This window comes from Arachis hypogaea, chromosome 4, assembly GCF_003086295.3.
Source record: "Arachis hypogaea cultivar Tifrunner chromosome 4, arahy.Tifrunner.gnm2.J5K5, whole genome shotgun sequence".
Lineage (NCBI taxonomy): Eukaryota > Viridiplantae > Streptophyta > Magnoliopsida > Fabales > Fabaceae > Arachis > Arachis hypogaea.
In genome coordinates this window covers 14,668,834-14,681,274 of record NC_092039.1, presented here as the reverse complement: position 1 = coordinate 14,681,274, position 12,441 = coordinate 14,668,834, and the positions used below count along the sequence as shown (strand labels likewise).

Genomic DNA, 12,441 nt, shown 5'->3' with positions numbered 1-12,441 from the left:
CATTTTAAACTAGCACACTTTTCAAATTTAAAACACTCAAATACAAAAATTAAAATAACTTTTGTGTGCACTATTTTATTAACTTTTTAAATTTCTGAAGTAAGCTTGAGTTTAGACTAAATAAAAATAAGAACACAATAAATAAAGAATAACAGCAATGTATGTCAGATCAGATTTTGTTCGAAGTACTTCCTTGGTTCGATCCTTCTTTTATAAAGATTAATATCTCCTCTTCAATGTCAGAATACTATTTCTTTTTTATCTATTAGTCGTTGCATACTTTAATATTCTTTATTTAGCTTGATTGTAAAGTACAGCAATTGTCTAATTATTCATGAACATGATTCTTGAAGTGTATATCTTACTATCTTGATTGTGCAGCATTTTTTTAAATTTGGCTTAATATTTTATTAATATTGTTATTTTGTATAATTCTAACTTGCTTGGTTAATTATTTTTAATTAATTTTTACATTGTTTATCATAATGATTAATTATAATAAAAAATAATTAATTATAATAAAAAATAATTAATTATATTTGTGATTATAAAATATCAAATTAAATTTTGACTCAATAAAATAAATAAATAAAGTACGGATTAGTAGGAAGATTGATCTAATTGTTGTCTTATCTTATTGTATTTATGTTCTTAAATAATTTGCAATTATTTAACTTTGGCTCTTCGGAGAATTCATGATATTACATAACATATTTCATGTGAGTACCAACTATATATGCAAGTGACACCACACTAGGAATGGTAATATATACCCTATTTACGGGTACTCAATCCGATCTTATTCGGTCGGGTAGGTTACCAACTTGATCCGCAGCAAGTAAGGTAGGGTGCGAATAGAGTTTTTGTGCGGATCAAGTAGAATACGGATTGAGCCTCAATCCTTCCCGATCAACCCACACTCTATATATGTATATATGTTATATATTTATATAAAAATATGTTTTAAGTGGATGTTGAACCAAAGACCTCTCACTAAATGCAAAAGATCTATAACCATTAAAAAAATTATTAATTGATAATTTAATTCTTTTTTTTATATATAAAAGCCCGTTCTATTTTAAATTATCATCAAATTATATAATAATATTGTATCTTTTTTGTAATCCGCGGATAGAGTCGGATACCCACTGAGTTAAGAGCGGATAGAGTTAGGGTAGTGATATTCTCAATCCACGAGTAAAATAGAGTTGAGTTTATATAAAAATCTCAACCCATAAATAAGATTAGGATTGAATCTAAATTGTACCCTACCTTACTCCATCTATTGCCACCCTTACACCACACCACTACTTCACTAGTGGATGATCATCTATAAATTTTGATTGTTCTTTTTTGTGTGTGTGTAATGGAGTAAATTAGTCCTTCATTATACAATTAATTAACGGAATAAGATTTGTTTACTTTCGATAAAGTTTATCTTTGGCAACAATGTATAATAAATGGCACCACCCACTCCCTATAGTTTTTCTCCTTTCTCCGGAAAGAATGGATAGCTCAAAATAAAAACAATGCTAAAAAAAATTGATCAGAAAAAAAAAAATTGAGGGAGAAAATTTGTAGTTCATGGAAATTGAATGATGGAATAGGCCTTAACATGTTAAGCCCGCATAGGGTTAGCTTAGACCTTACAGTGCTTAATTAATATTTTCTGTTTTTGGTTAATTATTGTATTTAATTCAAAAACCATTAATCTAGCTAACATACCTAGAAGAAAAAGTGAGCCCAAGTTAACCTTTAAGAGATTCATCATTCATGACCCCAAAGAAAAAAACAAAGGTTGTAAATTACATTATTGTCCTCAAGATCCAACATGGTTAAGGCTCTCTTTCTTTGAAATTAAATATATATATATATATATATATATATATATATATATATATATATATATATATATATATATATATATATATAGGAATTTGAAATTCAGTCATTATTTGTGAGGCTTGTTGTTGCATGAATGAGCAAAACTTGTCCAGTAATAAGGGAGCAAAGAAGCAACAAAAGTAAACACAACTTGCCATAGATTGTTCACTTTGAGTAAGCAAGACATTCAATCTTGAAATGACATTTAGAAACATGACAATTGACAAAGGATACTTTGTTCACAAAACCTCTTTTCAACATACTAAGAAAGTTCCAATAATAGTACATTTGCAACCATATATATGATGATTGATTTTACAAATGTATGTCACCTATACTTGCCCTATTTTACATTTGCATCAAGAATAATAATGGACACTTACAAATGAGACGAACCAACCCTATTTCCTTATTTTACATTTGCATTTGCAAACACACAATCAATACACTTTCCAATCATTTCTATTTTGTAAAATTTTGAAAAAGAAAATTATGGTTCTATGTGTCAAATTTGTTTGACATTTTAAATCATTTGCTTCCTCTGTTTTTCTTTTTATCCCATTGAACCGTCGGCTTTTAGATCCTATTATTAGGAGTCTGATTAACCCGGTTCAATGTTGTAAATCCGTTCTAACTATTGATTTAGTCTTGAGTTTGGACCGAAATAGAATGCTTGAGATCACCGATATGTAATTCATGGTCACCCATTGGGATCCTTCGGACCCCAAATTCATCAACAACAGACAAATGCTTGCAAACATGAACACCAACACTAACCCTTTGCTTTGATCCAGCAGGAACAAGCACTTTATGAAAACTCACCAATTTCTTATCCTCTGACCAATTATTATTCCCGTTAATTGGTGGCTTAGAGAAAATCAAAAGGGTATGTGTCCCATCCATTGACCCTTCATTCTTCACATCAACATGGAAGCCCATATGTAGGGCATCACAATTTGCATGGCTCACTTTGATTGAAGATGAGGCCCAAGTTGAGTTTGTTTGGGCTTTGAGGGGAGTTGAGAAGGACACTGAGACTTGTTTGGGTGCAAGTACTAGGGTTTGGGAGAATCTACTATAGCTGAGTCCATGCCCAAATGGGTACACAACTGGGCCCTTGTAGAATCTGTAGGTTCTTCCTGGGTACCCTGTTGATGGGTTTGGACGCATGTCCATTATTGTCATTGGCACTTTCGATAGATAGCTTTCTGGGTACCATGTCATTGGAAGCCTTCCACCTGCCAAAAATATAAGAAAAAACCAAGCAACGTTTTAGTCTTTTTTATTTTTACTAGAAAAATGAAATATGGGCCTTTAGGCCCCATATACCAAAAGAAAAAAGAAAAATGAAATCAAATATGACAAGATTTGGATTGTAACTACTATGTATATAAAAAAAATGATTCTATTTTTGGACAAGATATATCAAAATTATTTTGTTGAGCAAAAGAATATATTTTATAATTTTATTGATTTCAAACTTAAAACCTGCCAGTTTTCAATGTTCTGCATGCCACTTTCAAATTACAAAAAATAGTCTAAACAATTTGTTGTTAGGTAGTGAGAATATATAATCTACTTCTAAAAATATAAGCTAAGTGGAGGGGTTTAAAATTCCATATAAATCCTAAAAACTTTAATTTTTTTTTTTGTAAAAGAAAAAAACGAGAATAAATTTTTTTAAGGTACCTGGATTGGTTCTGCCAAAGATGACATCAGCAATGGCAGTTCCTCCAGCTTGGCCAGGATAACCAGCCCACAAAATTGCAGTGATCTTGGGATCATTTTTGGCGAATGAGACATCAACCGGGCCACCAGACATGATAACCAAGACAACTGGGCCCCTGGCGGCCCTGGCAACTCTGGACACAAGTTCCTGTTGGAGGCCTGGTAAGAGAAGCCCAACCCTGTCCCTAGTCTCAGCCTCTATGGACTGATCCAGGCCCATGACAAGTATTGTTGCATCTGTTCGCCTGGATGCGATCTCTGCGGCTCCAAATAGTTGGTTGCCTCCACATGCAACATCCCTGCACCCTGCTTGATGTACGGTCTTAACATATCTTGAAATCCCTTGTAATGGTGATGTGTAGCCACATGCAACACCTACCCAAAATCAAAATACAGATCATCAATAACCAGAATTTATGTTGGTAAAAAAAAGTTAGATCTAATTCAAAATTAAGTTAGTAATAGAAACAAGAGTTGTGTTAACAAGTATTCATGAATACGTCGTTGAGTTATCGTATTTGTATTTTAAACACATTTTAGACATGACATTCATTCTAGTATGCGTTATGTTTTGTTCAACTATATCTTAATAAAAAAATATTTTTCAAAAAATATTTATATACACTCAAATATCATCACAAGTAAGTCAAAGTATCTAATATAATTCTTGACCTATTTTTTGAAATGGGTTTAAAAATTGTATATTATTTACTATTAAAAAGTTATCTTGCATGATTTATTTAGTTAAAAAAAGCATTAAAAATATTTCAAAATTTTAGTTTGTGATTTAATATTATTAGATATCAAGATATTGTTACAATTTAACAAAAAAAAATATTTTATATTTTTAAATTGAGATTATTGAATTTCCTAGATTAATTTGAAAATAAACTCTTTTTTTGGTTAACAAATAAACTTTAACTATGCTAAGCTAATTAATGATTGGGAAATTAGTGAAGACGTACCAGCATAGTTTCCTATCATTGTAACAGTAACATCTGAATTGGGCCCAATTACAGCTACGGTGCGAACCCGCGTAGGGGATAAAGGCAACGCGTTCCCTTTGTTTTCAAGCAACACGATGCCTTGTCTAGCTGCCTCAAGGGCCAGTTCCTGGTGGGCCGGGGTACACACATCTCTTGGGCCCAAATTCCCATACTGTTGGGCCGAAGGTTCACCATCAAACATGCCCAATCTCATTTGGACCGTAATAAGGTTAGCCAAAGCAAGATTAAGATCGTTCTCCGAAATGAGCCCTTGTCTAATGGCCGCATCCGTGTGGATGGCCAAGAATGGGCCGCAGTCCAAGTCCAAGCCTGCTTTGATGGCATCCGCCGCCGCCTCTTCCGGCGTCCTTGTGTAGTGTTGGCTATCATAGTATACTCCGACCGAGTCACAATCCGACACAATGTACCCATTGAGACCCCATTGGCCGCGGATGGTGCTGCGAAGGAGTTCGGGGTCGGCACAAGTGGGCTTGCCATTGACCTGATTGTAGGAACACATGACACTAGCCACCTTCCCTTCCAACACACAAGCTTTGAATGGTACGTCATACGTGTCCGCCAAGTCTTGCTTGCTAACCTACATCAATCCATATTTAGTTAGTTTTGAGTGAACATCTATTTATTTTATCTATTTATTAGTAAGTATTATATATTATCTCGACAAACAAGTTCTATATTAAACAAATTATGTTTTCTATTGAAATAATCTTGATGATTTGGTAGTTTGAATTGCATCGCTGTCAATTAACCCAAACTAATTGCAAGTGGACAAATGTCATTATCAACCACTTGCATCACTTTAATGAAAATAATACTTGTTACATCCCAAGAAATAAGAATGATACAAGCACCATATGGTTCTAGTCTCATAGCTTTGCAAGCTGAATATGGATATTGGATAAGGATATTAGATAAAGGGTGTGTGACTTTATATTCCCTCCAACGTAAGAAGCGAATAAAGGCAGAGGCATGGAGACATATAATGAAAAGTGCGATCAACGCCCATATAGAGCAACCACTTGAATAACTTAGCTCATCACATAATTGGGTGGTTCCGAATTCAAGCATAAGATAATATTATATATATGTTAATTTATATGATTAACAGACCCAATTCATCTTTTAATTATTTTTTAATATTTAAATAAATAAGAATTTAAATATATATCTGTGTTATTTAAAAAAAATAACAAAAATATAAAAAATACAAAACTTTCTTTATTTAAAAATTAAGAGGATAATTGAAAGAATGAGTTAAAATTCCTAATTATTTTTTATTATATATCTAAACTAAAAAAATTTAAATATTAGTTTGAAAATTCAGCTATACCCTTATATATGTTTGATATTTATATATGTATATATATGGAAAATTTTAAAAAATCAGTAAATTATATTTATTTTTCTGTCAAAAATGATGTGATGATATCATACATAGTATGCTTAATTTGTCATGTTTGTATTTATATTTATATATGCATATAATTCAAAATTTTAAAAAGAAAAATGTTAAAGAACCAGTAGAATTTATTATTTTTTGTAGCAGTTAGCTTATAATATTTAAAAAGTGTCCATTAAAAACATGTTGCTAGACCACTAGACTAAAAGTATTAGATTAATAACTAAATGTATTAACAGAAAATAATAAAGTTTGCTGACCCTTGAACTTTTCTCTTTCAAAAAGGTTAGAATGTGTTTGGTTTGTATTTTTATTTTTCTGTTTTTATTTTCAGTGTTTTATGTTTTGCATTTTACTTTTTCCTTTCACAAAATTCAAAAAACAAAAATAACTAAAAACGAAAACAAAATATAAAAGCGCAAATCAAATGCACTCTTGATTTTCTTTTTCTCTTTACAAATGGAATAATACTATAATATCTCCTAAATTATTTGTTTTTAAGAAATGTGTAATTGACTATACAAATTAATTATATTTATTGAAACTTACCTTGGCATTGAAATGAAATCTGTCTATGCCGTTCCAATTATCAAGATCATAGGCAGTGTAGTGTTTACAACAAGCAGCCACCTTGAGCCGGTCACCCGCGCCGTTGCCTTGGAGTCCTTGCACATAGCTTGCAGCATATTTTGCGGCCAAGGTGGGGTCTTCGCCAGGAGTCTCCTGGCCACGGCCCCAACGAGGATCGCGAAAAATGTTCACATTAGGACTCCAAAATGTCAACCCTGCAGCTCCACCATTGTACATTGCCCTTGCTTCATCAGACACCACCTGATGAGCATAGCAATCAAATTAAATTAAATATAATTCACATACTCATTCAATTGAATAGTACAATATTTCTTTAATTAATTTTTTAATGTTTCTTGTGTCTTGTCTCAATAACAATTTGGCTAAAGCATCAAAGAGAATATTAAAGAAATACCATTTGGTAATAAGAAACAAGCAAGAAACTCTATCTTTGACAATTTTGGAATCTAAACGTCACATGGTCATGCTATAATGCCACCAAATGAATATCGAGTTTCCTTTTCTTTAATAATTTCAAGATTATATTGTACCTAGACAAGGACTTCCCTTCAATGTGATTAGGTAATTAATTCTGGCTCATCAGTATTACAGAAAATTATTGAAAATTAAAGCAACTGAATAATGACCTTTGGGAACATCATATATATTGAAAAAAAGCGGCCTAAAAATAAACTTAATCTAATTTTATATATTATTCTATATTTTTTATTAATAAAATTAATTTACTTAAATTATTATTATTGTAAAAATAATATACATCTAAATATCTTGTCATAATTTTAAATTAGTAAATAAAGATACATAAATAATTTATTTTTCTTACAAGTCTCTCGGATATGATTAAATGGCAACAATAATGTTAAAGAAAAAAATTAGTATTTATTAATTATTATAATAATTAATAAATAAGACAAATTTTAGTTATTTTTGTATCAAACATTTTCGAAATGATAATATATAATATAAGATTCTCTCTTTCACATTCTTTTACGTTGTAATTAAAAATAAATTTTATTTAAGATGAAAACTGAGGTAAAGTCAACTTCACGTGAAGTTGATACCTAAAAATTATTGGATGAAAATTTAGTTAAATCAATCAAATTATTTAACGGCTCTTAAATATCAACTTTATATGAAGTCGACTTTACCTGAGTTTTTACCTCTATTTAATAAAAGAAAAAGCCGTAACGAAAAGGTGCACTCAAGGTTTTGCCACTTGCATGTAGAGGCGGTGTTGATGGACAACATCAAACACCTTGTGTTTGGTCAGTTTTCACCAAACAATCATTAATTACACAAGATTAAGAAAAAATCAAAAGGTGGTTGGATTTTATGTTTCACTAAGCAACATCCAACAACATGCAAAAATGATACTATAACAATCCTTGAGGAGGAGACTTTTTTGTGTATTGCATGCTTCATCAAGGAATTAGACGGGTCTCTATTAATTGTCACCGAAATCTTTATTAATTATTGATTATTATCCAATCTCAACATACACGTACATGTTTAACTTGTTAAATTAATTAGATACGTCAAAGGGTACTATATACTATATAAATTAAACTTAACCAAGCTAAGGGAAGATAAATAATAATAACAAAGGATAACCATACAAAAGTCCATTTAATTAATTAACCATCATAAACATGTTGCTTTCGTTTGTTTAATGAAATAATGGCGTAATGGGACTTCTTTTATAGAAACTGGTTGGTGACAAATTGAGTTGATGAATTTTCAACATCAACTCTCGTTTTCTTTAGCATATAAACTAAATATAAATTAAAATTTAATTTTAATATACTATCCATATAAATAATTTTATATGTATATTTAAATTATATAATATGATATTAATAAAAATAATTTTTTATATTGACTACATGAATAATTATTTAAAAGAACTGATATAATTATATGACTATTTAAAATATTTTATAATATTAATATATTAAAATTAAACTCAATAAATTATTATAAAGTGACTTGACTTGTCAGATTTTATATCATCTTCAAATGCATGCAAGGCACATGGGACACTGTTAATTTGTTTCTATGTAGGAGCTGCGAGTAGCCGAGTAACACCATAATTTGATTAAATAACAAATATATTTTAACCCTTTTTATTTTTATTTTTTTAATATATACATTTGTCTTATTCTATCTGATGACAATTTTTATTTTCTAATAAACTAAAAAAAGGGGTTAGAATCAGCAAATGAAAATGAATGGTCTTTTGGCTCACACATATGATTGGACAGCAAAAACATATAACGGGTAGTTATAAATAGTTTGTATATGATTTATGAAAGCAATTTTATTTTGTCGTCGTCATATATCTATGTTTTGGTAATTATAATTGAAAAAGCTAAGAAAGCACTTGAGCCCTATTTATAGATAGATACCTTTTCAATTTTATTGAGGACTTGTAACTTGATTAGATTGGTACAGAGTGAAAACTACAGCTTATTTTAAAGATTAAGGAACATTTTTTTAAATTCATGAAAATAATTATGCCCTATGATTTTATAAATAATGAAATAATTTTGTATAAACTATACACTAAAAGTAATGATTTTATGGAAAATAAGTATCATTTGTTAATTTATATATCTAAAGGCAGTGGTCCCAAAATAATTAATTTCTTGTATCCAAGGGTAACTTATGGAAGAGAAATATGTTAAGTGTACTTTATACTTCCACAAAAGCAATTGACCCATTTGGCTACTGTCTGTATTCGAAGCCAATAATATGTTATGTTATCATATATATACTTTAGAGTTTAGATGGTTGTATGGAAAAATGATTAATTTAATCATAATTGGCCGAAAAGGAGAACCAATCAATGAATGAACAGCCTAACTGATGGATGAAAGGAAAAGTTGAGTGTATACTTCGCCACTCCTTTCCTTTTTTTTTAAATAAAAAATAAGAATTAAGAGCTTAAAGGATGAAAAGGATATATTATATATATTTATATGTCAACATTAGTTTCTTACATTTGAATAATCACAACTTATTGCTTATTCCTGACATATATATTAAGAGATATATAAAAAAAGTCTATTATATAAAAATTTAATTCCTGACATAATTCATAGTTTAATACTTTTAATCTGGCGATTCAGCACTATATTTTTAACTAATATTTTTAATTAAATATAAACAAAAAATAATAAAATTATATTGGTTCTATAGTATTACTGTTTTATTATTAATACTCAATTCTTTAATTTTACACGTGAGCTTTCTATTTTTTTTTTGCCGAAGAAAAATGATTCATTTTCTTACAATATCATATTAAGATGAAAATTCATATACAATTATTATCTTTACTTAAAGTTATTAATAAAAAACTATTAAATAATTTAATAAATTTAACTAAATTATTATTTAATCATATTTAACTATCAACAAAAAACAACTGCTTCCACGCATTCAAAACTCAAAGGAGCACCATCATTGCTAGTTATAAACAACAAGAGTCACGCACACACATAAAAGTGCGTAAAAGTGAGAATAAAATGATAATATAAAAATGTTAAGAATCAACATTTTAATTATTTTTAATGAAAAGATAATTAATTAATTTTAGTCTAAATAAATAAAAGAAGCTTTCTTATGTATCAATATTTTATGAATATGGATAAAGTATTGCATCCAATTAGTGAGTTGTGTTGTTTAACTGTTGAGAAAATGATGCATGGAGTAATGAAACGGCTACAGATGGAGAACGATGAAGAAATCTTACCCGACCGATTTCAAGCCATAGAGATTGGTTGAAAGAAGCAGCGGTTGTGATGACCTGAGGGAAGCTAGTGGCACCAGGGAAGGGCCCACCGAACTTAGTCCCTGGGCCCACATTAGAAACACCGTGCAAGGCCTCCGACCACCACTCATAGCCCTGAATCCCAAGCCTTGGAACCGCTATGGCGTTATTAACCACCAGCCTTATCTTCTCCGCCAATGTGAGCCTCCCTATGAGGTCCTGCACCCTCACGTGGATTGGCACGTGCGTCCAACAGAATCTCAACGTCCTCGTTAAACCGTTTTTCGGGTCACATGCAAACGGCACCCTCCCTCCTTCCGCAATTGCCACGCCCCCACTACTTATCGTTATTGTTACCACGATAACTGACACGATAACCGATGCTAACAAACTCTTGTTACCGTTGTAACAATAATTAGAACAAGAAGGGGAAGAAGCCATGTTTGAATGGTGAGTAAGTGAGAAGTGATGAATGAGGTGTGTCTTTGTGTGTTGTTGTCTATATATAGTGTGGTCATGGTGGTGGGAGTTGCGTATTTTAAAGGGTTTGAAGCTTTTTCATATCTTGATTGGGTTTCCACGTCGATCATCAAAATAATTGAAAATGAAAATCCAATTATTTGGATAAAATCATTCTAACATCCATCAACCTTATAATAAACACTTAATTAATTAATTGTATTACCATTTATTAAAAGTAGTGAGTGAGTGAGTGTGACTCGGAGTAACACGTAGTTGGACTCAGTGGGTGTGGTAGTGGTGGTGGTGGTGAATAGTGACCTACCAGTTGGTTTAAGCATATGGTAGATGCTAAAATTAAATGAACAGATTAAGTTATATGCCACAACTTAGGAAGATTGACGCATATAGAATCGTACAAAATAACAACGGAAAAGGGGGATGTCTCTATTACTCTATATATATTAATGTTAATTTAATATAATTTTGACCTTAATTTATTTTTAACTTCTTTTGTTTTTCTTTTCTGAGAAGAGTGGGTCACGGACGGGAGAATCTCTCGTTTTCTTTCACTTTGTACCGCGCGCTAATAGGCTTTCTATTCTACGGTGCATTTTTTTTTTCTTTTTCTTTCTGAAACATGGTGCTTAAAAAATAATTAATTAACAAAAATTTGTATATATAATTAATCAAAATTTATCTTTTTCATATTATTCTATTTCTTGGTCAAAAATAAATAATAGAATCAATTTTAAAAACTGTACATCTAAAGTTAAAAATTACATATCTAAAATTGGTGTTAGCATTATTAACTAATTTTTATTATTTCTTCCAAATTTATCTTTCTGTGTATATATATGTCACATACACGGGTACATAATTATTCTACCTCCTCGTCTAGGTCTTTGTAATTATTTTATAATAGAAATATAAATTTATTTTAAAGAAATAATAGATATTTAAAATTACATAAAGATCTCCTTTTTGCCAATAAATATTTTTATCTATTAAAATATTGGAAGATAGTAAAAATATGATAAAGACATAAGTTGTGTATTTTCTAAATTATAATATCTCCATATTTTTTATTCTAAAATATTAAACATATTGTAAATGAACATTAACATTTTAATTACCTAATTATATGTATTTCAAAAATGTTATTTGTACATTAAAATTAGTCATTATGTATTTATATATAAATATATGTCTTATTTAACTAATTTATAATGTGTATTTTATATTTTAACATATATTTTATATTAGTGATTAATTTTAATGTATACCTAACATAATTATATATATTTACATCTTTCGCATGAATTCAAAAGATTATGTGCAAAAGGTAAAAAACATATAGTATAGACAACAACACATAAAGACGAGAATGTTTTAATCTCAGATAAGAGTATATATTTAATAGGTTTTTAAAAAATTTTGTATTAGATATTTTTGTTTCTAAACAAATTTTATTCTATAAAGATTTTAAATTATATAAAAATAAAATATAAAAGTTTTTCTTATCACACTTTTAAAAATTTATTTATCAAAAATCTCAATGTAATAAAAAATTTTTGAATGAAAATTTTTAATTCAACATTTTT

At 29.7% G+C, this 12,441-nt stretch overlaps 1 protein-coding gene across 1 annotated transcript; it reads right to left on the bottom strand.

Annotated features, from left to right (window-relative positions):
• Positions 1–2,118: 2,118 nt before the first annotated feature.
• LOC112796364 (beta-D-xylosidase 1) lies at positions 2,119–11,267 on the bottom strand. The gene is made up of 5 exons (XM_025838785.3): positions 10,361–11,267; positions 6,568–6,849; positions 4,578–5,196; positions 3,574–3,987; positions 2,119–3,122 (listed from the first exon to the last, which is right to left on the bottom strand). Exons 1-5 carry the CDS (start codon positions 10,817–10,819, stop codon positions 2,527–2,529), a joined length of 2,370 nt encoding a protein of 789 aa, XP_025694570.1. The 5' UTR covers positions 10,820–11,267; the 3' UTR covers positions 2,119–2,526.
• Between the last annotated feature and the right edge of the window lie 1,174 nt (positions 11,268–12,441).